The sequence below is a fragment of the Sprattus sprattus genome (genome assembly GCF_963457725.1).
Source record: "Sprattus sprattus genome assembly, chromosome: 6".
NCBI classification, from domain to species: Eukaryota; Metazoa; Chordata; class Actinopteri; order Clupeiformes; family Clupeidae; genus Sprattus; species Sprattus sprattus.
In genome coordinates, this window is record NC_137925.1 from 9,712,664 (window position 1) to 9,735,760 (window position 23,097).

The 23,097-nt window shown below is 48.0% G+C and overlaps 2 protein-coding genes across 3 annotated transcripts in view; one reads left to right on the forward strand and one right to left on the reverse strand.

Annotated features, from left to right (window-relative positions):
- zdhhc16b (zDHHC palmitoyltransferase 16b) overlaps positions 1-5,931 on the forward strand; it is a gene marked incomplete at its 5' end in the record, with an annotated part of 8,541 nt that extends 2,610 nt beyond the window's left edge. The window contains 7 exons of the mRNA XM_080840799.1: positions 473-501; positions 2,068-2,201; positions 2,495-2,584; positions 3,411-3,496; positions 3,815-3,938; positions 4,533-4,603; positions 5,807-5,931. Coding sequence (XP_080696925.1) covers positions 473-501; positions 2,068-2,201; positions 2,495-2,584; positions 3,411-3,496; positions 3,815-3,938; positions 4,533-4,603; positions 5,807-5,909 — 637 coding nt within the window. The 3' untranslated portion in view covers positions 5,910-5,931. The remainder of the gene's footprint in view (positions 1-472; positions 502-2,067; positions 2,202-2,494; positions 2,585-3,410; positions 3,497-3,814; positions 3,939-4,532; positions 4,604-5,806) is intronic.
- Positions 5,932-7,087: 1,156 nt separating this feature from the next.
- Positions 7,088-23,072, reverse strand: mms19 (MMS19 homolog, cytosolic iron-sulfur assembly component; the record flags this gene model as incomplete). Of its 2 annotated transcripts, XM_080841351.1 has the most annotated exons (31): positions 7,088-7,848; positions 8,729-8,829; positions 9,105-9,164; positions 9,364-9,528; positions 10,014-10,096; positions 10,445-10,631; positions 11,147-11,203; positions 11,340-11,446; positions 11,626-11,752; positions 11,836-11,904; positions 12,257-12,359; positions 12,715-12,811; positions 13,055-13,213; positions 13,501-13,662; positions 13,894-13,991; positions 14,426-14,507; positions 15,032-15,157; positions 15,573-15,651; positions 16,577-16,731; positions 16,994-17,132; positions 17,304-17,381; positions 17,988-18,062; positions 18,473-18,559; positions 18,751-18,812; positions 19,466-19,594; positions 20,147-20,216; positions 20,458-20,532; positions 20,647-20,732; positions 22,095-22,195; positions 22,376-22,424; positions 22,946-23,072. In XM_080841351.1, the coding sequence occupies 31 exons, from the start codon at positions 23,070-23,072 to the stop codon at positions 7,821-7,823; spliced, it is 3,123 nt and encodes a 1,040-aa protein (XP_080697477.1). The 2 variants fall into 2 exon arrangements, with proteins under 2 accessions (XP_080697477.1, XP_080697478.1); XM_080841352.1 differs by lacking the exon at positions 7,088-7,848 and having other exon boundaries at positions 8,725-8,829.
- Positions 23,073-23,097: the final 25 nt, after the last annotated feature.

The window sequence follows — 23,097 nt, forward strand, 5'->3', positions numbered from 1 at the left end:
CCCCCATCTGCAGCCCTCTGACAACATTCTTATGTACATGGCCTAAACTTCCAAAGACAAGAATTATTAATCTACAGTCATATCCCAGCTGGCGAATGAGTTCCATTAATGATTGATATTTCAGTAGCTTGGAATAATAGCAAGTCTCCATATACAAATCAAAACAGCAGCCTACTTCAATAATAAATACAGAGTTCACAGATTCATTTACAATTACAATATCTGGGGTGTTTGGAATGTTTTTAAAGTACTCATTGTCAACACACATACACACACACACAAACACTCACCACTGCAGCATTTGCAACCTGTCTACACACACACACAAACACACACGCACGCACACCACTGCAGCATCTGCAACAGGTCAGCGGTCCTCATCTCCCGGGCCGTCACTCTATACACACACACAAGCACACACACACACACACACACCTCATGAAGAGCTAACTCATCCTCTGTTTCATTACAGATGTATTCTGAAGATGGACCACCACTGCCGTATCCTTTCAGCACCACGCACTGCTGTTGGTTATTTAACATAACACATTTCTGTAACAAGACTGCTGTGGGTTATTTAACATAACACATTCCTGTAAAAAGACTGCTGTGGGTTATTTAACATAAGGCATTTCTGTAACAAGACTGCTGTGGATTATTTAACATAACGCATTCCTGTAAAAAGACTGCTGTGGGTTATTTAACATAAGGCATTTCTGTAACAAGACTGCTGTGGATTATTTAACATAATGCATTCCTGTAAGAAGACTGCTGTGGGTTATCTAACATAATGCATTCCTGTAACAAGACTGCTGTGGATTATTTAACATAACGCAATAAACGCATTCCTGTAACAAGACTGATAATCCATTTTAAGGGCAGGTAAAGGCAGAGTGTAGCTGTGGGCAGATGGTTAAGGATGTGGGACGTGTCAGTCCTGAGATGTTTAGCTGGTTGCTATGTAGTCTTCAAATGTTCAGCTGGGTGCTATGTAGTCTTCAGATGATCAGCTGGTTGCTATGTAGTCTTCTGATGTTCAGCTGGTTGCTATGTAGTCTTTAGATGTTCAGCTGGTTGCTATGTAGTCTTTAGATGTTCAGCTGGTTGCTATGTAGTCTTCAGATGTTCAGCTGGTTGCTATGTAGTCTTCTGATGTTCAGCTGGTTGCTATGTAGTCTTCTGATGTTCAGCTGGTTGCTATGTAGTCTTTAGATGTTCAGCTGGTTGCTATGTAGTCTTTAGATGTTCAGCTGGTTGCTATGTAGTCTTTAGATGTTCAGCTGGTTGCTATGTAGTCTTTAGATGTTCAGCTGGTTGCTATGTAGTCTTTAGATGTTCAGCTGGTTGCTATGTAGTCTTTAGATGTTCAGCTGGTTGCTATGTAGTCTTTAGATGTTCAGCTGGTTGCTATGTAGTCTTCAGATGTTCAGCTGGTTGCTATGTAGTCTTCTGATGTTCAGCTGGTTGCTATGTAGTCTTTAGATGTTCAGCTGGTTGCTATGTAGTCTTTAGATGTTCAGCTGGTTGCTATGTAGTCTTTAGATGTTCAGCTGGTTGCTATGTAGTCTTTAGATGTTCAGCTGGTTGCTATGTAGTCTTTAGATGTTCAGCTGGTTGCTATGTAGTCTTTAGATGTTCAGCTGGTTGCTATGTAGTCTTCAGATGTTCAGCTGGTTGCTATGTAGTCTTCTGATGTTCAGCTGGTTGCTATGTAGTCTTTAGATGTTCAGCTGGTTGCTATGTAGTCTTTAGATGTTCAGCTGGTTGCTATGTAGTCTTTAGATGTTCAGCTGGTTGCTATGTAGTCTTTAGATGTTCAGCCGGTTGCTATGTAGTCTTTAGATGTTCAGCTGGTTGCTATGTAGTCTTCTGATGTTCAGCTGGTTGCTATGTAGTCTTTAGATGTTCAGCTGGTTGCTATGTAGTCTTTAGATGTTCAGCTGGTTGCTATGTAGTCTTCAGATGTTCAGCTGGTTGCTATGTAGTCTTCAGATTTTCAGCTGGTTGCTATGTACTCTTCTGATGTTCAGATGGTTGTTGAGGTTTTTCCTTGACTCCCCCCTTCAGCTTGGCTGAATAACTGCGTTGGCCATTTTAACCATCGCTACTTTTTCTCTTTCTGTTTGTACATGACACTTGGGTGTGTGTACTGCAGCATCAGCTCCATGGACATGTTCATTGAGGCATACAATGCCGTCGAGGTGAGTGTGTCTGTGTGTTTCTGTTTGTACATGACACTGGGAGTGTCTTGGATTGGAGCATCCACTCAGAAGTGTGTGTGCGTGTGCGTGTGCGTGTGCGTGTGCGTGTGCGTGTGCGTGTGCGTTTGCGTGTGTGTGTGTGTGTGTGTGTGTGAGAAAGAGCGCGCATCAGTGAGTATATGAGACTGCAGGCATGTGACTAAAGGGGTGTGTGTGTGTTCCGACTAGTTTTACAGGTATCAGGTTTATAATGACTTATATACCTGCGACCTGATTTATGTCCTTTCCCGTAGTCGTACAGGAGTTTGGACCTTCAGTTGCCAGGAGACAAGGTGACGGGGGCGGGGCTTCTCTATAGTCTCCTGCCCCCAGGATACATGCAGGTAATACAGATAGCTGCAAAGCACCCTGGGATACAGTCTTCCATGTTAAGAGCCAGCTAGTAGTGCAAAGCACCCTGGGATACCGCTTCCTTGTTAAGAGCCAGCTAGTGGTGCCTGTAGTGTTCTGTGCGTGTGCGTGCGTGTGCGTGAGAGCGTGTGTGCGTGTGTGCGTGTCTGTGATAGAGGTGACATGATGACCTGGCAGCTCACCTGTGTTGGTCACCTGTAGAGTCCTGATGGTGGCTCCTCATCTGGTGCCCGTAGTGTTTCGTGTGTTTGTGTGTGTGTGTGTGTGTGTGTGTGTGTGTGTGTGTGTGTGTGTGTGTGTGTGTGTGTGTGTGTGTGTGTGTGTGTGTGTGTGTGTGTGTGTGTGTGTGAAATTAAGGTGACGTGTGTTGGTCACCTGTAGAGTCCTAATGGTGGCTCCTCCTCTGGTCCCCGTAGTGTTCTGTGTGTGTGTGTGTGTGTGTGTGTGTGTGTGTGTGTGTGTGTGATAAAGGTGACGTGTGTTGGTCACCTGTAGAGTCCTGATGGTGGCTCGTCCTCTGTACTCTACCAGCCCATTCTGTAGAGTAGCCAGCCTGTAGTGCCCCATAGTGGAAGGCCTCGTCTGTGTGAGTGTGTGCGCGCCAGAGTGGGTTAGTGTGTTTGTCTGTGTGCAAGAGTGTGTGTAAGTGTGTGCCAGAGTCTGTAAGTGTGCGCCAGAGTGTGTGTGTGTGAGAGAGTCTGTAAGTGTGCGTCAGACTGTGTGTGTGTTTGTGTCCAAGAAAGTGTACGTTTGTGCGAGTGTGTCTAAGTGTTTCTCTCTCTCTCTCTCTTCATCCAGAGTTCCTACCAGACTGCGGCTCCTCAGTACACTTTCAGAGAGAGACTGTTCCACAAGAGCATCATCTACCTCTGGGTCCTCACCAGGTGGGAGACACACACTCACACACACTCACACACTCACACACTCACACACACTCACACACACTCACACACACTCACACACACACACATAGAGACTCTTCCACAAGAGCACCATCTGTTTCTTCAACGGGTGTGGAAGAAACTACACACAAACACATGACACACATATATCATATACACACACATGATTCTGAAAACTATAAGAGTGTGTGTGTCTGTGTGTCTGTGTGTCTGTGTGTCTGTGTGTCTGTGTGTGTGTCTGTGTGTCTGTGTGTGTGTGTGTGTGTGTGTGTGTGTGTGTGTGTGTGTGTGTGTGTGCAGCTCCGTGGCGTTGGCTCTAAGCGCCCTCACCCTATGGCACTCTATCCTGATCCTGCGGGGAGAGACGAGTGTGGAGCGCCACATCAACCGCAAGGAGGCCCAGCGGGTCAAGCAGCTGGGCAAGGTGGGCACCGCATGGCATCATGGGACACGGCAGGCACAGCCTCATGGGATAGATCGGGCATAACCGCACGGCCTCATAGGATAGATCGGGCATAACCGCACGGCCTCATAGGATAGATCGGGCATTACCGCACGGCCTCATAGGATAGATCGGGCATTACCGCACGGCCTCATGGGATAGATCGGGCATTACCGCACAGGATCATGGGATCGATCGGGCATTACCGCACAGGATCATGGGATAGATCGGGCATTACCGCACAGGATCATGGGATAGATCGGGCATTACCGCACAGGATCATGGGATAGATCGGGCATTACCGCACAGGATCATGGGATAGAACGGGCATTACCAACAGGATCATGGGATAGATTGGGCAATACCGCACAGGATCATGGGATAGATTGGGCAATACCTGGTGTATATATTTTTAATTCAAATAATCGTATATTGACTCCAACATTTTAGGTATTTGATGAAGTGTGGTGTTTGCTTGGCTCCAACAACAAGTCAGTCAGTAGAAGTTCAGTCTCTAACTGATCTCAAGTCAGTCAGTAGAAGTTCCGTCTGTAACTGATGTCTTTTCTTCCTCAGGTGTTCAGGAACCCGTACCACTTTGGACGAGTGAACAACTTTAAAGTCCTGTTTGGCGTGGAGAAAAGGAGGTTGGTCAGGAAAAAAAAATCTAACTTTTCAGTCCAAAAGAGAATCTATTTCTAGAGTCTACTGCTAGGCTTGCCATAGCGACACTGTAGTGGCAAAAACAGTTTTGAGTTTTTTCCTTTAAACTCCTAGATCGTACTCCTCTGTCCAAGTTGATTTTACCACCATGGAGAAAGCAGGAGAAGCAATGTCAAGACTTGCAGTTATGTCCAATAATACAATGCGTCCAATGACCGTCCAATGTTGCGGTTTTATTGTAGAAAAATTATGTTACTTGGGTTGGCTCTGTCGACGTGGAGAAAAAAGGGACGCCTGCCTCCCCCTGGTTTGAAGTTCAAAAAGTCCTGTGAATAACAAGTATTATACTTTTGATTTGCTATACTGATTAGTTTGACACAAACAAGACTAAAACATCCCAAACAAAGGAAAAGCATTAGTGACTGCAAGCATTTCCCATACTTAGTCCTCATGCTATAGATACAAATTATATCTATAGACTGTATATAGAAATACTCACCATGCTATAGATAAAGATAAGAAATACATTTTTTTAAGTATCTTTGTTTTCGTAGCAGCTGTTTCTCTCTCTACTTGGTCCTCCATGAGCTTTTGCCCTTCAGAATGACTGAGTGAAAGTCGGCACCGGACGGGTCAGAGTTGAGTGAGATCAGGGGTCAGAGTTGAGTGAGATCAGGAGGTCTGGCAAGGGTGACGCTGACTATCTCGCTAATGTAGCAGTATGTCTCCTAGCAGGGACGTGCACAGGAGTGGGCTAAGGTTGCTCGGGCAACTGCCTGTTTGCCCTCCTCAACTGAAGTTGCCCCTCTTAAGTAAATATATATATATGCGATCAGGGGACGGGGGCGTGGCAGCGGCGGTTAGTGTGAGTTTAAAATTATATTGGCAAAATTTGCGATCAGATGACGGGGGCGTGGCAGAGGCTGTGACAAAAAATGTGTTGCCCCTTTTTTCCAGGGCAGAGCAACTGCCCTTCAAAATTCCTGTGCACATCCCTGTCTCCTAGCCTTTTGGAAGTTTCTGGCTGTCCGTGCACTTAATTACGCATGACCGGTGCTGGGGAGGAACGGAATGCATGTTACAGTTGAGAATACAAAATATGGGTGTGTGAGTGTGAGAGTGATACGTGTGATAAAAGTATAGGGTGGGCAAGTGTGTGTAACTATTGTCCTCTCTCTCCTTCTCAGCCACTGGGTGACCAGAGTTCTGTTGCCCTCCTCTCACACCCCCAGTGGAGACGGTCTCACGTGGGACGCCCCTCCACACAGGACCGACCCCATGGCCATCTGACCCCACACCCCCCACCCATGGCCATGCAGCAGCCAGTGGACACCAGCATCGCCCCCTAGAGGACTTCAAGGGAATTGCAGCCAACTGCCCCCGAGTACTTGATGGCCCAGACAGGCTTCAGACCTAACATGGAGTCCGTACTCTGGCCAGGGTTACGCACAAATCCTTTTCTGGGAGAACTTGCATATTTCTATTTTCTACTAACAAAGTGTGTCTTACGTGTTTTAGACAGTGTGAGTGTGTGTCTTGTAGATTGTGCCGAGTTCTGAGACGTACTTGGTGCCAAAGAGGTTTTTCCGTAACTCTGAGGAGGACCCGCTGTTTCAGCTCGTCTTAAAGGTGTTAGAGGCAGTCAGGGCTGCCCCCTCTTACCTGAGCCAACATGGAGGAGCCCTTTCAGTCTCTCAAGTGGTCACTGGATGAACAGCACTCGGTCCAATCATCACTGAGCCAAGATGGAGGGTCTGGGTGTGACAAACTCATTCTATTCCATGCGTGCCCTTTTTCGGTTCTGTTATCGAGTGGAAGGCTGGTTCTCAACATACTGGGTAATACGAGACCAGAACAAACCGCACCAGCATCAGTCTCAACTCGGAACCACTGAGATGTGACATCAGTCTGACCAATGAAAGGTCTGAGATGTGACATCAGTCTGACCAATGAAAGGTCTCCGTCTCCGTCTCCGCATGCTCTCTATACTAATGGATGTTGTGTACTTCACTGACAATTGGTTTCTATTGGTTACTCATCACACATGCAAACATTTGTTGCCTAGCAACTCAAAACTGATGCACCTTAAGCGGACATTCACCGCGCGGCACATACGATTATGAATCTAATGACTTTGAGAGTAGTACTCATCACCGATGATCATGACCATGGTAATGATGACCTCCTGTCGACCTGTGTGTGTGTTTTCCCCCCCAAGCCCTGGCCTTGTTGAAGAGTGTGTGAGTGTGTAAGCCTAACCCAGGCTCCAGTTCACCAGCCGCATTACATTTCATTAAATATCAATTAATCAGCAACACTAATTAGGCCTGCCTGTCAGCTTGACTGAGTCCAGGATCACATAGCAGCTGCGGTGGCGCCGGCCCACATCAGGCTCACGTCCAGCCCAGCGGCGGCCAGGTCCAGGGAGGGAGCAGGCGGGGGCAGGCTGGGGCAGATGGGGCCGACACAAGGGCAACTGGCGAGAGCCATGGAAACGGAGGTTGCCATGTCGACAGGAACCCATGTGAGCTGAGCTTCAACTTGACTTCCTGTTTGTTACTCAGTTTTTTTCCATTATTTTATGTGTTTATTTTTACGGATCATGTTACTGAAGTGCGTACTGATGAACTGTTGCTGACGCCACTCCTACAGCTGAAGATAATATTCCATCAAGAAAGCAAGAAAGCACTCGGTCTTAATCATACAAAATGTTTTAATGAAGCTTCAAATTACTGACATTTAAATATGGTCCATTACATGTTTTTGTATTTGCTGTGTGTGTTACGGAGAGGATGGTTACCATGATTCAAAATGAACATCTTTTCCAATACTAATGAGTGAGTGTGTGTGTGCAGCTCCTTCTTCCTTGACTGATTTGACACATATTTCGGTCGGTGGGGGGGGGGGCAGGTTACATATAAACTTTCAGTAGACCTTTCACCTTGCAGCGCACTGACCAATCAGCACAGAGATGGGTGAAAAGCAGGGGTTAGCAGTGTGAGCTCACTGCCAAGGCAGCAGTGCGTTACTCTTGTGCGTGTTTTGGGTCAGAAGCAGAAACAGGAAAAGGCAAAAAATGGGAGGGGGGGGGGGGGGGTGTCGACTCCAAAATCCTGTTCTGTACATAAACTTGTCTCCACGTCTCTCCCCTCCTCTCTCTCTCCTCCTCTTCCTCCTCCTCCACGTCTCTCAAACCCCGGCTCACCTTCCTGGGCTTCCTAGTAGGAACCTGAAAACAACACACACACACACACACACACACACAGACACAGACACACACACACACACACATACACAGAAGTTGTGTGACTACTGTGAAAAACTTCAGAGAAGTGCTAAACTGTGTGCAGTGGGTGTGTTGTTATCTATGGCATTCCACTCAGTTTCTTGTTAAGCCATCTGAACCAGAGGAGGGGTGTATTGTGTGTGACTGGTGGGAGAGATAACACAGTGTGTGTGTGTTTGGAGGAAGAACTTATACATGTGTGTGTGTGTTTAGGGGGGAGAGCTTATACAGTCTGTCTGTGTGTGTGTAGATAACAAGAACATGGGGTCGTGGGGAGCGCTAACTGTGTGCGTGGCTGTGTGCGTGTGTGTGTGTGTGTGTGTGTGTGTGTGTGTGTGTGTGTGTGTGTGTGTGTGTGTGTGTGTAGAATCCATGGCTATGTGTAAGGCTCACTGAAGGGAATTCCTGAAACACAGACCTCATTCATAGAGCCGTCTAAGAGTATGTGTGTGTCTTTCTGTGCTGCCAGACAGAGCAAGCCTGTGTGTGCACGTGTCTGTGTGTGCACGTGTGTGCGTGTGTGTGTGTGTGTCAATACAGTCAGTGGGAGTAAGAGACCTCTCTCACATGTTGAGACAATCCGTGTGGTCATGTGACGACGGGGAGGGGCACAGATGGAGACAGAGAGAGAGTGTGCGTGTGTGTGTGAGTGAGTGAAACAGAGACACTCACAACTCCCCCTGGTGACCCCTGCTTAATAACCTGTGTGTGTGTGTGTGTGTGTGAGATACAGAGACAGTCACTACTCCCCCCTGGTGACTCCTGCTTCATAACCTGTGTGTGTGTGTGTGTGTGTGTGTGTGTGTGTGTGTGAGAGACTCACCACTCCCCTCGTGCGAGTACTGCCTCCTTCCTCACCAGTCTCTTCTTGTCATCCAGTGGAGCTGCCAGAGCTCGGATCACACGTGCTCGGAATGGCAGCAACTAACACACACACACACACACACACACTTTAACAGTGGCAGTGACAGAAACACCCTGATTCAATGAGCTGGTAACTGCATAGGCTGTTGATTTGGGGAACAACATTATAAACAGTGTCCGAGTAAGTTAAGTCTAAGCTGTTTCTTAGTGCAGTAGTTAGCAGTGAGTTACAGTTCATGTCCAATGCTACAGCATCTGATCTACTGCTGAAAGGATCCGATTGGCTGAGTGAGGTGCCTGTCTGTCTGCCCAGCCAATGAGGGTTTGGTTCATACCATGTGATCAGGCAGGCGGGACAGGGAGTGGACACAGCGCAGGGAGGTTATGCGCACTTTCTGTGGAGGAAGACACAAACACAAACACACACACACACACACACACACACACACACACACAAACTATATTTTTATGCAGTTCAACTCCATGTGATTGATTTCTCTGAGCAAAGGGTAGAAGTGAGTTATTAGAGAGATGAGGTATGCTTTTGGGTGTGTGTGTGTGTGTGTGTGTGTGTGTGTGTGTGTGTGTGTGTACCATAGCACGGCTGGTGGTGAGTGTGAGTACTCGTGGGATGAGCGACTCCAGCTGATTGGTCAGGGCTGAGGGGGGGTCGAGCAGCACCGGCTGCAGGCAGGACAGGGTGGAGAGCTGCACCCCAACATCTGGACACGACAACGCCTCCAGGAACAGTGGCAGCAGCTGAGAACACACACACACACACACACACACACATTATAGGACCCCAACATATGGACACAACAACGCCTCTAGGAACAGTGGCAGCAGCTGAGAACACACACACACACACACACACACATTACAGCACCACAACATCTGGACATGACAAGGCCTCCAGGAACAGTGGCAGCAGCTCTGAACACACAAACACACACACACACATTACAGCACCCCAACAACTAGACACGACAACGCCTCTAGAAACAGCGGCAGCAGCTAAGAACACACACAGCACTCATTACAACACCCCAACAAGAACGGGGAGGACACACACACAAACACACACACACACACACACACACACACACACACACACACACATACTAGGAAAATGCCACCATGGAACGGGTTGGAGCTGAGTGCATACACACAGAGAGCTGTTCTTGGGCCTGTGTGGGACTGTAAAGAGTGTGTGTGTGTGTGTGTGTGTGTGTGTGGTTGCTCACCGCAGGGAGCTCGGTCATCTGCACCTCCCTGGGTAGGTTGTTCATGATATGGGACAGAGCCTTCAGATAGCCAGCCTTCTCTTCTGCAGAAGGGAGACAGAAAGAAAGACGGAGAGAGAGAGAGGGAGGAGGGGGGGGGGGGGAGAGAAAAAGAGAAAGGGAGGGGGAGAAAAAGAGAAAGGGAGGGGGAGCGAGAGAGGGTCAGCAGACTTCCAGCACAGAACAGTGTGTGTGTGTGAGTGAGTAACCCTGAGAATCAGTGGCAGTGTGAGTATCCCTAAGGATCAGTGTGTGTGTGTGTGTGTGTGTGAGTGAGTATCCCTGAGAATCAGTGGCAGTGTGAGTATCCCTAAGGATCAGTTTGTGTGTGTGTGTGTGTGTGTGTTAGTGAGTATCCCTGAGGATCAGAGTGTGTGTGTGTGTGTACGTACCTGGGGGGGCGGAGTTGAAGCCCTGCACCAGTTTGGTGGAGTTCTCGGAGAAGAAGCGCTGGCGGTACATGATGCGCACGTCGGCATGGCAACTGCGGTTGAGCACATCAGACGAGTCGCTCATGAGGAGAGAGAACCCATCAGCCACCAGGGGGCCTAACACCCTGTCGCTTAGCAACGAGAAGAGCTAAGGAGAGAGGGACAGATGAGTGTGTGTGTGTGTGTTTATATGTATGTATGTATGTATGTATGTATGTATGCATGCATGAGCATGCCATGTAAATATGTATATATAAAACACTCATAAGTCTTTATTCAATGCTAACGTGAGGTAATGATGGTACCCTGGAGAGAGGGACAGATGAGTGTGTGTGTGTGTGAGTGAGGTAAGGATGGTAAGGGTTAGGGTAATGTGTGTGTGTGCGTAATGATGGTACCTTGAGGGGACAGATGAGTGTGTGTGTGTGTGTGTGTGTGTGTGTGTGTAATGATGGTACCTTGGAGAGAGGGACAGATGAGTGTGTGTGTGTGTGAGTGAGGTAAGGATGGTAAGGGTTAGGGTAATGTGTGTGTGTGCGTAATGATGGTACCTTGAGGGGACAGATGAGTGTGTGTGTGTGTGTGTGTGTGTGTGTGTGTGTAATGATGGTACCTTGAGGGGACAGATGAGTGTGTGTGTGTGTGTGTGTGTAATGATGGTACCTTGTCTGTCAGGGTTGTAGCGAGGGGGTGATATCGCAGCAGTAGAGCTTTGGTGACCTGGAGAATATGACACAACACACACACAGTCAAAAACACAAACCTCTCACACACACACACACACACACACACACACACACACACACACACACACACACACACTGTGAGTTAGGAGAGTGGGTGAGTGGGAGCTTACCCAGAGCAGCAGTGTCAGTGCCTGTGTCCGCAGACAGGAGTCGCTGTTGTCCAGCTCAACACTGACCCTCTTCAAGCTGCGCTCCAGAACTGCATCCAGAGCAGGGCCTTCATATGACACACACACACACACACACACACAAGTACACAAGTATGCAAACAACAAATTAGATGTGTGCCTGGATCAGATTTGGATAAGACTGGCACCTGATGTGTGTGTGTCTCTGTGTGTGTGTGTGTGTGTGTGTGTGTGTGTGTGTGTGTGTGTGTGTGTGCGTGTGTCTCACCGCTTGGCCTCTTGTTGACGAGCCCTGCGTAACATTTAGCCGCACATGTGTGTGTAAAAGAATGTGTGTGTGTGCAGCTGACTTCCTCAAGATCCTCCAGCAGCCTGTCAATCTCTGGGATCTCCACCTATCAGAGCACAGGGAAGAGCATGAGGGCGGGGTCACTGAAATACAGACAGGAAGAGTGTGAGAAGAAGGGGCCGAACTTACACTCCGTGGCAGCGAACACACACTCGCTGTGAGGAGACACACCAGCTGGGAGACCTGAGGGGACGGAGTCTAAGGAGGAGGGAGAACACACTTAGATCACTGAACCTCACACACACACACACACACTCAGATCACTGAACCTCTCACAGACACACACACTGAACTTCAGGTCACAAACAGATCACTGAACCTCACACACACACACACACACACACACACACACACACACACTAAGATCACTGATCCTCTCACACACACAGATCACTGATCCTCTCACACACACACACACACTCTGATCACTGAACCTCAAACAAACACACATTTTGAAATCAACACACATGCAAACTTGAAAGATGGCGCCTCAGATAACACTAACTATAAATATTAACACAAACACACACACACAAACACAACCACACACCTTGAGGAGCTGTGTGTTGGTGGGCAGGTTGTTGTTGGGCAGAAATGCCACGTCTCCGTTGAGGAAGAGGGAAACCGCTCGAGACGCACTCAACTTGGCACAGCTGCAGGAACACACACACATTACACACATGGGTACATTAGGTGTGTGTTTGTGTGTGTGTGTGTGTGTGTATGAGCGTGCATGTAAGTGAGAAATCTGTCAATCTGTCATGTGCATGAGTGTGAGTGTAATTTTAATTTCTAAAGTATGTGGTTAGATTGCTTTGTCTGAGTGACTGTGTGTGTGTGTGTGTGTGTGTGTGTGTGTGTGTGTGTGTGTGTGTGTGTGTGTGTGTGTCTCTCTATGATGAATAAATCTGGCACGCTAGTTTGTACACCTGCTTGGGTTTTAGTTTTCTCTGCATGCGGCTTGATAGTTTCCTGTTTTTGTGTGTGTGTGTGTGTGTGTGCTCTTACTCTGCATTCAAACGAGAGCAGCAACTGCTGATGACTGGAGCCACAGCAGAAAGGACCGCCTCCTCCACAAGAGGACTCCGCCCACAAGGCCCTTCATCTGAAAGTTTATCAGGATATATACACACACACACACACACACACACACACACACACACACACACACACACACACACACACACACACACACACACACACACACACACACACACACACACACACAATCATCAAACCCGCAAGAACAAGCAGTCTAACTGTGTGAACAGCTACGTACAGAATGTCAGTAATCATGAATGCGCGCGCGTGTGTGTGTGTGTGTGTGTGTGTTAGCAGCATACTTTACCCTGTACTGCAGCCTGTAAGGCCAGCCCCAGCAGTCCTGGAATGATGACGTCATGGAAGAACTGGCCAATCTCTGCCTCCATGTGTGGGGCGTGCTCTGCTATCCTCTGCAGACTGTGGCACACAGAGATGACCTCATCCACCGAAAAAGAGCTGCCACCTAGTGGAGGATTTGACACATGGCACATTTACACGTGTACAGAGGGGCGTGCACCAGACTGCAGTGTGTGTGTTTGTGTGTGTTACCTGTGTGAGCAACCGTGAGCACCTGTAGTAACACAGGTGTGTGTGTGTGTGTGTGTGTGTTACCTGTGTGAGCAACCGTGAGCACCTGCAGTAACACAGGTGTGTGTGTGTGTGTGTGTGTGTGTGTGTGTGTTACCTGTGTGAGCAGCCGTGAGCACCTGCAGTAACACAGGTGTGTGTGTGTGTGGGTTTGTGTGTTACCTGTGTGAGCAGCGGTGAGCACCTGCAGTAACACAGGTGTGCTCTCCTTCACCAGGCTCGGTTCACACGCTACACGTGCCAGTGCAGTCACACACCTCTGGCGCACAGCATTCTGGGAGCCCAACTCATCTGGGGAGGGGCCATTCCCCTGGACCATCGGCTCTGAGGACACGGGGACAAAACATTAATATGTGTGTGTGTGTGTGTGTGTGTGTGTGTGTGTGTGTGTGTGTCTGGTGTGTGTGTGAATGAGTCTGAGTGAGCATGTGTGTGTGTGCATACGTGAAGGAGAGATATTGAGAGAGAGTGTGTGTGTGTGTGTGTGTGTGTGTGTGTCTGTGTGTGAGAGAGAGAGAGAGAGAGAGAGAGAACATGTGTGTGCGCGTGTCGTACCAGTGAAGATGTGCTCCTTTAGTTTGGGCACCATCCTGGAGGTAAAGGCTGAAGGGTGAACAGGAGCCAGGGACCCACAACACTCCACTACGGCCACACTGAGAGAGAGAGAAAAAGAGAGGGAGAGAGGGAGAGAGAAAGATATGGAGAGGGAGAGAGAAAGATATGGAGGGAGAGAGAGAAAGAGGGAAAAGGGTTAAGGAGACAGGCATATGCATAATACAGTATTAGTGCTTAACTAACTCCGTCTAGAGTTAAGCACTAGAGCGTTAGGTACGGTAGTTAAGTACGGGAGCTAAGTATGAGAGCTTAGTATGAGAGCTTAGTATGAGAGCTTAGTATGAGAGCTTAGTATGAGAGTTAAGTATGGGCGTTAAGTATGAGAGTTAAGTACGAGAGTTAAGTACGAGAGTTAAGTATGAGAGTTAAGTACATGAGTTACATGAGTCTGGTGGTGTGTGTGTGTGTGTGTGTGCGCGTGTGTGTGAGTGTGTGTGTGGTTGGGTGAGTTGGGGTCTGGTGGTGTGTTTACCTGACTTGAGGGTCATTCTCCTGCAGGATGAGTGTGGTCAGGTGATCCACCGCCAGGTCCACATCAGGAGGGGTCAGCACACCTGGGGAGGAAGGGGGTCGGATCAGGGGAAACCAGGCGTGTGTGCGTGTGAGTGTTTGTGTGATATGGTGTGTGTGAGTGTGAGTTTGTGAGTGTGAGAGTGTGTGTGCTACCTGACTGCTGTCCCAGGGCAGGTAGTATGCGTGTCGCTGTGGTCTGTAGCCCTGCTCCACTGTGTGTGTGTGTGTGTGTGTGTGTGTGTGTGTGTGTGTGCTACCTGACTGCTGTCCCAGGGAGGTGAGTATGCGTGCGGCTGTGGTCTGTAGGCCTGCTCCACTGTGTGTGTGTGTGTGTGTGTGTGTGTGCTACCTGACTGCTGTCCCAGGGAGGTGAGTATGCGTGTGGGTGTGGTCTGTAGGCCTGCTCCACTGTGTGTGTGTGTGTGTGTGTGTGTCTGTGAGTGGGTGGGTGTGTGTGTGTGTGTGTGTGTGTGTGTGTGTGTGTGTGTCTGTGAGTGGGTGTGTGTGTGTGTGAGTCTGTGAGTGGGTGTGTGTGTCTGTGAGTGGGTGTGTGTGTGTGTGCTACCTGACTGCTGTCCCAGGGAGGTGAGTATGCGTGCGGCTGTGGTCTGTAGGCCTGCTCCACTCTCACTGAGGGCGGAGAACACCACACCACACAGAGACGACTGGAACTGCAGCAGGACGTTCTCCTCTGGGAGAGTGGAACAAATCAGATACAGTCATGGTTACATTAATAAGATTCATATTCAGGTCACATTAATAAGATTCATTTCATATTCAGTCATGTTCACATTAATAACAGGACAGACAGACAGACAGAGAGAGACAGACAGACAGACAGACAGACAGACAGACAGGCAGGCAGGCAGGCAGAGGATCAGTGTTGCAATGCATTCCCACATGATTCATCATAACCAGCCTGGGCCTGTCTTACCAGTCAGTATTTCAGTGCAGCTGGCATGTGTGTGTGTGTGTGTGTGTGTGTGTGTGTGTGTGTGTGTGTGTGTGTGTGTGTGTGTGTGTGTGTGTGTGTGTGTGTGTGTGTATGGGGGGGGGAGGAGTGTGTCAGAGAGAGATAGAGAGAATTAAAGAAACGCCCGTCTTACCTCCTTCAGCAGGTCTGCTGGCCTCGGTGGGCTGGATGAACCCTTGCAGCACCTCCAGCAGGGTGCGCCGCTGAGCACTCTACCAAAGACAACATGAGATTAACCCCTCTACTGAGCACTCTACCAAAGACAACATGCCAGAGATTAACGCCTCTACTGAGCACTCTACCAAAGACAACATGCTGGAAATGAACCCCTCTACTGAGCACTCTACCAAAGACAACATGCCAGAGATGAACCCCTCTACTGAGCACTCTACCAAAAACAACATGCCAGAGATTAACCCCTCTACTGAGCACTCTACCTGCTCCATAGTACAGCAATAATATACCAGTCATTATCACATAATCTAACAGTCATTATCACTAAGGGTGGGAATCTCTTAGCACCTCACTATTCGCTTCGATTCCGATTCAGAGGTCAATGATTCGATTCTAAAACGATTATTGACTCTAAACCGATTTTCAATTATAAACCGATTATCGATTATCAATTCTAAACCGATAAAACGATTATCGATGCATCTCGATTTATGAAACATTTGAGTTTGCTACTCAGAGTCTCAAATCACTTCCTACTTTGTGTTTGATAATTAAAGAAAATCAGCAGATGAATTACCTTCTCTATTTTTTTATTAGAGAAAAAGCTTTATCACAATTATGACTTTCTATGAACAATGCAATAATCGATGCAGCTTGCATTTCAACAAAAAACGGATGTGTAAAAAAAAATTTAAATTAAAAAAACCATTATGAACTTTTCTGAATGGGGACAGAATCGTTCTAGAGAGAAAAAATAAATTCCCACCCCTAATTATCACATAATCTACCAGTCAGTATCACATAATCTACTTGACATTATCACATAATCTACCAGTCAGTATCACATAATCTACTTGACATTATCACATAATCTACTTGACTTTATCACATAATCTACCAGTCAGTATCACATAATCTACCAGAGATCCAAACTGAGCAGGTTCTGGGTTCCAGGTTTGTTACCTGTGTTCTGTTGATGTACTGCTCCAGCAGCAACGGAACCACAGCTGATCCCACCCTCAGACACGCCCTATATGAAGCTCCGCCCACCGCCTGCAGAATCTTGGCACTGGGCCAAACGAGCTTCAGATCCGGCTCCAACAGGTGGTGCTGGCAGTCTGGGGAGAGAGAGGGAGAGAGTGTGTGTGTGTGTGTGTGTGTGTGTGAGGGGGGTATAGACAGACAGAGAGAGGAAGTGGGTTGGGGGAAGACAAAAGGATAGAGAAAGAAAGAGAGAAGATGAGGAAACAATCATCAATCTGATTTGGGAAATGTGCGAAGCATCTTCAGCATGTTCAGTAGTTTGAACCACACACACACACAGTTTGAACCACACACATACACACACACACACTCACAGACACACACACAAACACACACCTTTGAGCACGAGGTCCAGGAGTGTGTGCAGCGAGTCGTCGGAGTCTGAGGAGATGACGGACCGAGACAGACAAGCAGTCAGAGCGCTCAGAGCAGACAGTGCAGCCGTCTCCACACGTTCACTCGCAGTCTGGAACACCTGCACACACACACACACACACACACACACACACACACACACACACACACACACACACACACACACACTCACACGTTACACACCAGCATCAAAGAACATCCTCAGTAGTCTGCTCAGTGAGATTCTGTGTACGTTTAGGTTTGGGGTTGTGTGTGTGTGTGTCTCTCCAACCTCTCTGCGTAGAGATGACCAGAGGCCTGACAGGAACTGGGCCAGCTCTTTGTGTCCGTACATAGGCCCACAGGCAGCCTGCAACACAGGAAATACAGATTAATCAAACACACACACACACACACACACACACACACTCAGCTCTTTGTGTCTGTACACAGGCCCACAGGCAGCCTGCAGCACAGGAAATACAGATTAATCAAACACACACACACACACACACACACACACACACACACACACACACACACACAGCTCCACAGGGGAGTTACATATTACTTGCACAAAAACAGGACTTAGGACAGGACTGAGGACACAATTGGTGTTTAAACAGATACTGCAGGTGTGTAGAGGCTGATACAGATGTTTTAGTGTGTAGAGGTCTAACCAGGTGTGTAGAGGCTGATACAGATGTTTTAGTCTATAGAGGTCTAACCAGATGTTCAGGTGTTGAGAGGCTGATACAGGTATTTAGGTGTATAGAGGTCTAACCAGGTGTTCAGGTGTTGAGAGGCTGATACAGGTATTTAGGTGTATAGAGGTCTAACCAGGTGTTCAGGTGTGTAGAGGCTGAGACAGGTGTTTAGGTGTGTAGAGGCTGATACAGGTGTTCAGGTGTGTAGAGGCTGATACAGATGTTTAGTTGTGTAGAGTGTGAGACAGGTGTTCAGGTGTGTACACTACCAGTGTTTGTAGAGAGTCCACTTTGGCACTCTGCACATCTGAGTCCAGCTTCTCAATGATGAGGGGCATCAGGAACTGTCAACACAAACACACAAACACACACACACACACACCATTAGTGCCTTTATATAGCTGTGTGTTTGTGTTGTGTGCAATTAAGGGTGTGCAATTTTAAACTGGCTTGTTGGTGTGTGTGTGTATGCGTGAGGGAAGTATGGCCCAAATAAGCAATTTTAAACTGGCTTGGGTGTGTGTGTGTGTGTGTGTGTGTGTCGGTGTGTATGTGTGAGGGAAGTATGGTCCAAATGAGCGATTATTAAACTGGCTTGGGAGTAATGGACACGCGTTGTTGTCCATGTTTGTCTCTCTGTGTGTCTCTCTGTGTGCGTGTCTCTGTTTGTCTCTGTGTGTGTGTCTGTGTGTGTGTGTGTGTGTGTGTGTGTCTGTGTCTGTGTGTGAGGGAGAGGGAGTGTGTGTGTGTGTACCTCAGCAAACAGTGGTGTTCCAGTCAGCACAGCTCTGAGAGATAGGATGAGATCCTCCTGTGTTATCCCGTGTGGATCATTGGGAGGCTGAACACATGGCCACACACACAGCCACACACACACACACACACACACACACACACACACACATTAAAAACAAAGCTATAGGTACTTCATTACATTCACACACACACACACACACACATTAAAAACAAAGCTATAAAACAAAGAAATAGGTCCTTTACTACATTCACACACACAAACACACACATACACACCGGCGTGAAGTCTATGGGGAAATAGCAGGATGTGACTTCAAACAGCTCCTCTGTGAATTTACCTGAACGAGAGAGAGATAGCGATAGAGAGAAAGAGAGAGAAAGACAGAGAGAGAGAGAGAGAGAGAGAGAGAGGAGACAGCTGTGAGTGGATGCAGCTGGCAGAGATTAAAAATATCCTCATATCCTAAATAAGCCCATACATCCACAAAGAGAGACAGGGGAGAGGAGTGAGTGAGAGAGGGAGGAGAGGAAGGAGTGAGAGAGGGAGGAGAGGAAGGAGTGAGAGAGGGAGGAGAGGAAGGAGTGGGAGAGGGGGCAGAGGAAGGAGTGAGAGGGAGGAGATGAATGAGGGAGAGGAGAGGAGAGGGGGAGAGACTGAGGAGAGGAGAGGGGGAGTGACTGAGAGGAGAGGAGAGGAGAGGAGAGGGGGAGTGACTGAGAGGAGAGGAGAGGAGAGAGGGGAGTGACTGAGAGGAGAGGTTGAGTGACTGAGAGGAGAGGTTGAGTGACTGAGAGGAGAGGACAGGGGGAGTGGCTGAGAGGAGAGGAGAGGAGAGGAGAGAGGGGGAGTGACTGAGAGGAGAGGGGGAGTGACTGAGAGGAGAGGAGAGGGGGAGTGACTGAGAGGAGAGGGGGAGTGACTGAGGAGAGGAGAGGAGAGGGGGAGTGACTGAGAGGAGAGGAGAGGAGAGGAGAGGAGAGGTTCTCTCACCCATCTCGTAGCCATGGGCGATAATGTTCCCAGCGATCTGGAACGACAGCAGGAGGTTCCGTGGATCACGCTCGCCATCCATCGACTGAACAAACCCAAAGACGAAGTCTGAACCCAGCCCCTTCAGCTCTACACACACACACACACACACACACACACACACACACACAGTGTCAGCAGGAGCAGAGTAGCCACGATAAGGGCCTGTAACCTTCCTACTAAACAGATAAATGCAACCAGTCTAAATAAGATGCTTTCTAATGGAGCTCCATACAGATCAGTGTTCCTGTGCTGCTCATCAGCTCGGTCAGCTACAGCAGAACTGCCCTGTGTACGACTAACCCTAAACCTGGTGTGGGCCTGATGCCCTGGTACCACTAACCCTAAACCTGCCCTGGGTTCCACTAACCCTGGCGTGGGCCTGATGCCCGGGTACCACTAACCCTGGTGTGGGCCTGATGCCCGGGTACCACTAACCCTGGTGTGGGCCTGATGCCCGGGTACCACTAACCCTGGTGTGGGCCTGATGCCCGGGTACGGCTAAACCTAAACCTGCCGTGGGCCTGATGCCCAGCTACCACTAACCCGGACACTGGTGTGGGCCTGATGGTACCACTAACCCTGACACTGGCTTGGGCCTGATGCCCGGGTGCTGGACCATCAGAGGGAGACACTCCTTACCCTGCTCTCGAGACTCCATCAGGTTCATCAGGATGTTGTACACACATGATCGCTCCTGAATCATCAGAGACTGAAATTGAAAGAACACACACACACACACACACACACACACACACATCAGTGCGGTTTAACCAGAACCTCTCATCCTCTGCTGGCTTTCACTGCTTTCTGCCTTTGAGGCGTGGCACTCTAATGGAGCTGCAGTCAGAGGAATCTGCGTTAGTAAAGGAAGCTGACCTGTACACACACACCTGTACATGTGCATCAAAAAACACAAATCAGACACACACAGACATACACACACGACCCACCTGCACGTGTGTATCCTGGAAGAGAGATTTCAGTATGGACACAGCTGACCCAGGGGGCAAAGCTGAAGACTTTGTCTGTGGAGGAGAGTCAACAGCTCATCACACACACACAGACACACTCATGGTTGGATTCATGAACTTGAACACACAGCTCTATAGACAGCAGAACTGTAGTAAGACAGGTCATACCAGAGCCTTGAGTCCCTGTAGAACGGGTGGGATGATGACATAGTGATCTTTCAGTCTGTTTTCATAGAAAGCTACCAGGACCTCCACTGTGGGAAAACACACACAAGAAAACAACGTGAACCACTGCTCATAGGCACGCATTACGGCCTACTACATCTGTCAACTGGAACTACATCTGTCTACTGGAACTACATCTGTGTACTGGAACCTACTAAATCTGTCTACTGGAACCTACTACATCTGTCTACTGGGACCTACTACATCTGTCTACTGGGACCTACTACATCTGTCTACTGGAACTAAATGTCAACTGGAACTACTACATAATAATAATAATAATAATAACACAAATCACTACACTACATCTGTCAACTAGAACTACATCTGTCTACTGGAACCACAACTGTCAACTGGAACTACATCTGTCTACTTGAACCTACCACAACTGTCTACTGGAACTACATCTGTCTACTGGAACCACATCTGTCAACTGGAACTACATCTGTCTACTTGAACCTACTACATCTGTCTACTGGAACTACATCTATCTACTGGAACTACATCTGTCTACTGGAACTACATCTGTCTACTGGAAGCACATCTGTCTACTGGAACTACATCTGTCTACTGGAACTACATCTGTCTACTGGAACTACATCTGTCAACTGGAACTACATCTGTCAACTGGAACTACATCTGTCAACTGGAACTACATCTGTCTACTGGAACTACATCTGTCTACATGAACCTACTACATCTGTCTACTGGAACCACATCTGTCTACTGGAACCACATCTGTCCACTGGAACTACATCTGTCCACTGGAACTACATCTGTCCACTGGAACTACATCTATCTACTGGAACCTACTACATCTGTCTACTGGAACTACATCTGTCTACTGGAACCTACTACATCTGTCTACTGGAACCTACTACATCTGTCCACTGGAACTACATCTGTCTACTGGAACCTACTACATCTGTCTACTGGAACCTACTACATCTGTCTACTGGGACCTACTACATCTGTCTACTGGAACTAAATATGTCAACTGGAACCTACTACATAATAATAATAATAATAATAATAATAATAACACACACCACTACCCTACATCTGTCTACTGGAACCTACTACATCTGTCAACTAGAACTACATCTGTCCACTGGAACTACATCTGTCTACTGGAACCACATCTGTCCACTGGAACCATTTCTGTCTACTGGAACTACATCTGTCAACTGGAACTACATCTGTCTACTGGAACCACATCTGTCCACTGGAACCATTTCTGTCTACTGGAACCACATCTGTCTACTGGAACCTACTACATCTGTCCACTGGAACTACATCTGTCTACTGGAACTACATCTGTCTACTTAAACCCACTACAACTACTTTTTCCCTATGCTCTAGTGGTGTGTGTGTGTAAATGTGTGGCTCACCCTCTCTCTCGTTCAGGTAGCTGTAACATTCTTGCAGGACCTGAGACAGTAGCTTGACCCCTCTGGCACGTGTCTCCTGCTGAGAGCTGGTCAGACTCAATCTGCAGAAGCACACGGTCCTTTAGTTAGAGTAATACCGACAAACTCAACAAACAAACAATCCAGCAGGAGAATAACAAATGCACTTTGCAGTTTTAAGACATGGCTCGTGTGGATGCTTTCCTCAGAAAGTCTTGTAAACAAAATATTTTCAACTATGAAATGATCAAGTCATTGTGTACCCCAATGCCTCCACCAGCTGCAGCACAGTAAACTGACCAGTCTTGACTCCTGCAATAGAAACAGATATAACAGAGGTTACAGGGGGCCCTGTGTCATAACAAAGGGCAGATGATCTTCGTATCGCCTGCAGCAGGTGGTTCAGGGGAGCGGGCCATATTACGGCTTAAAACGTTCAGAGTCCACTGACAGATGCCTGTTAGCCATTTAGCCCGTTAAGCACAAAGTGATGAGCACAACAAGGCGTTCAGATAAAAGCCCGTAACGTTGCCTACCTAGCAAGCTATGTGCTGGCGACTCATGGCCTCGTCAACTTAGATATTAATACGTTGCCACTAATTCACATTATCAGATGTATGATGCACCTCCGACTGCCTCGAGTCAGCACTTTCCTAACCTCTGTTCTTTTCTGTTTACAGGATGTGGTGAAGGGCTAACTTAGCTCCTGAGCTAACTTGCTAGCTAGCCTTAGAAGCGCGGGCATCACATGTGTATTTCAGCACCTCGATTCTATGACACTCTGTCTATGCCAGCTACAGCAAAGACCACGCTAGCTAGGGACTTGATATCACCTTTAGCAGTCTCTGTGGCTTTGGTGTCCTGCTGTCCCGAAACAAATTCCTCCACTAAGCCGAGGAGGAGAGTACTGTCCGTAGCCATTCTGCTCGACCGTGCATTCACTTTTAACCATATACGCATGCGCCGAAAGTTAGGGCTACAGCTG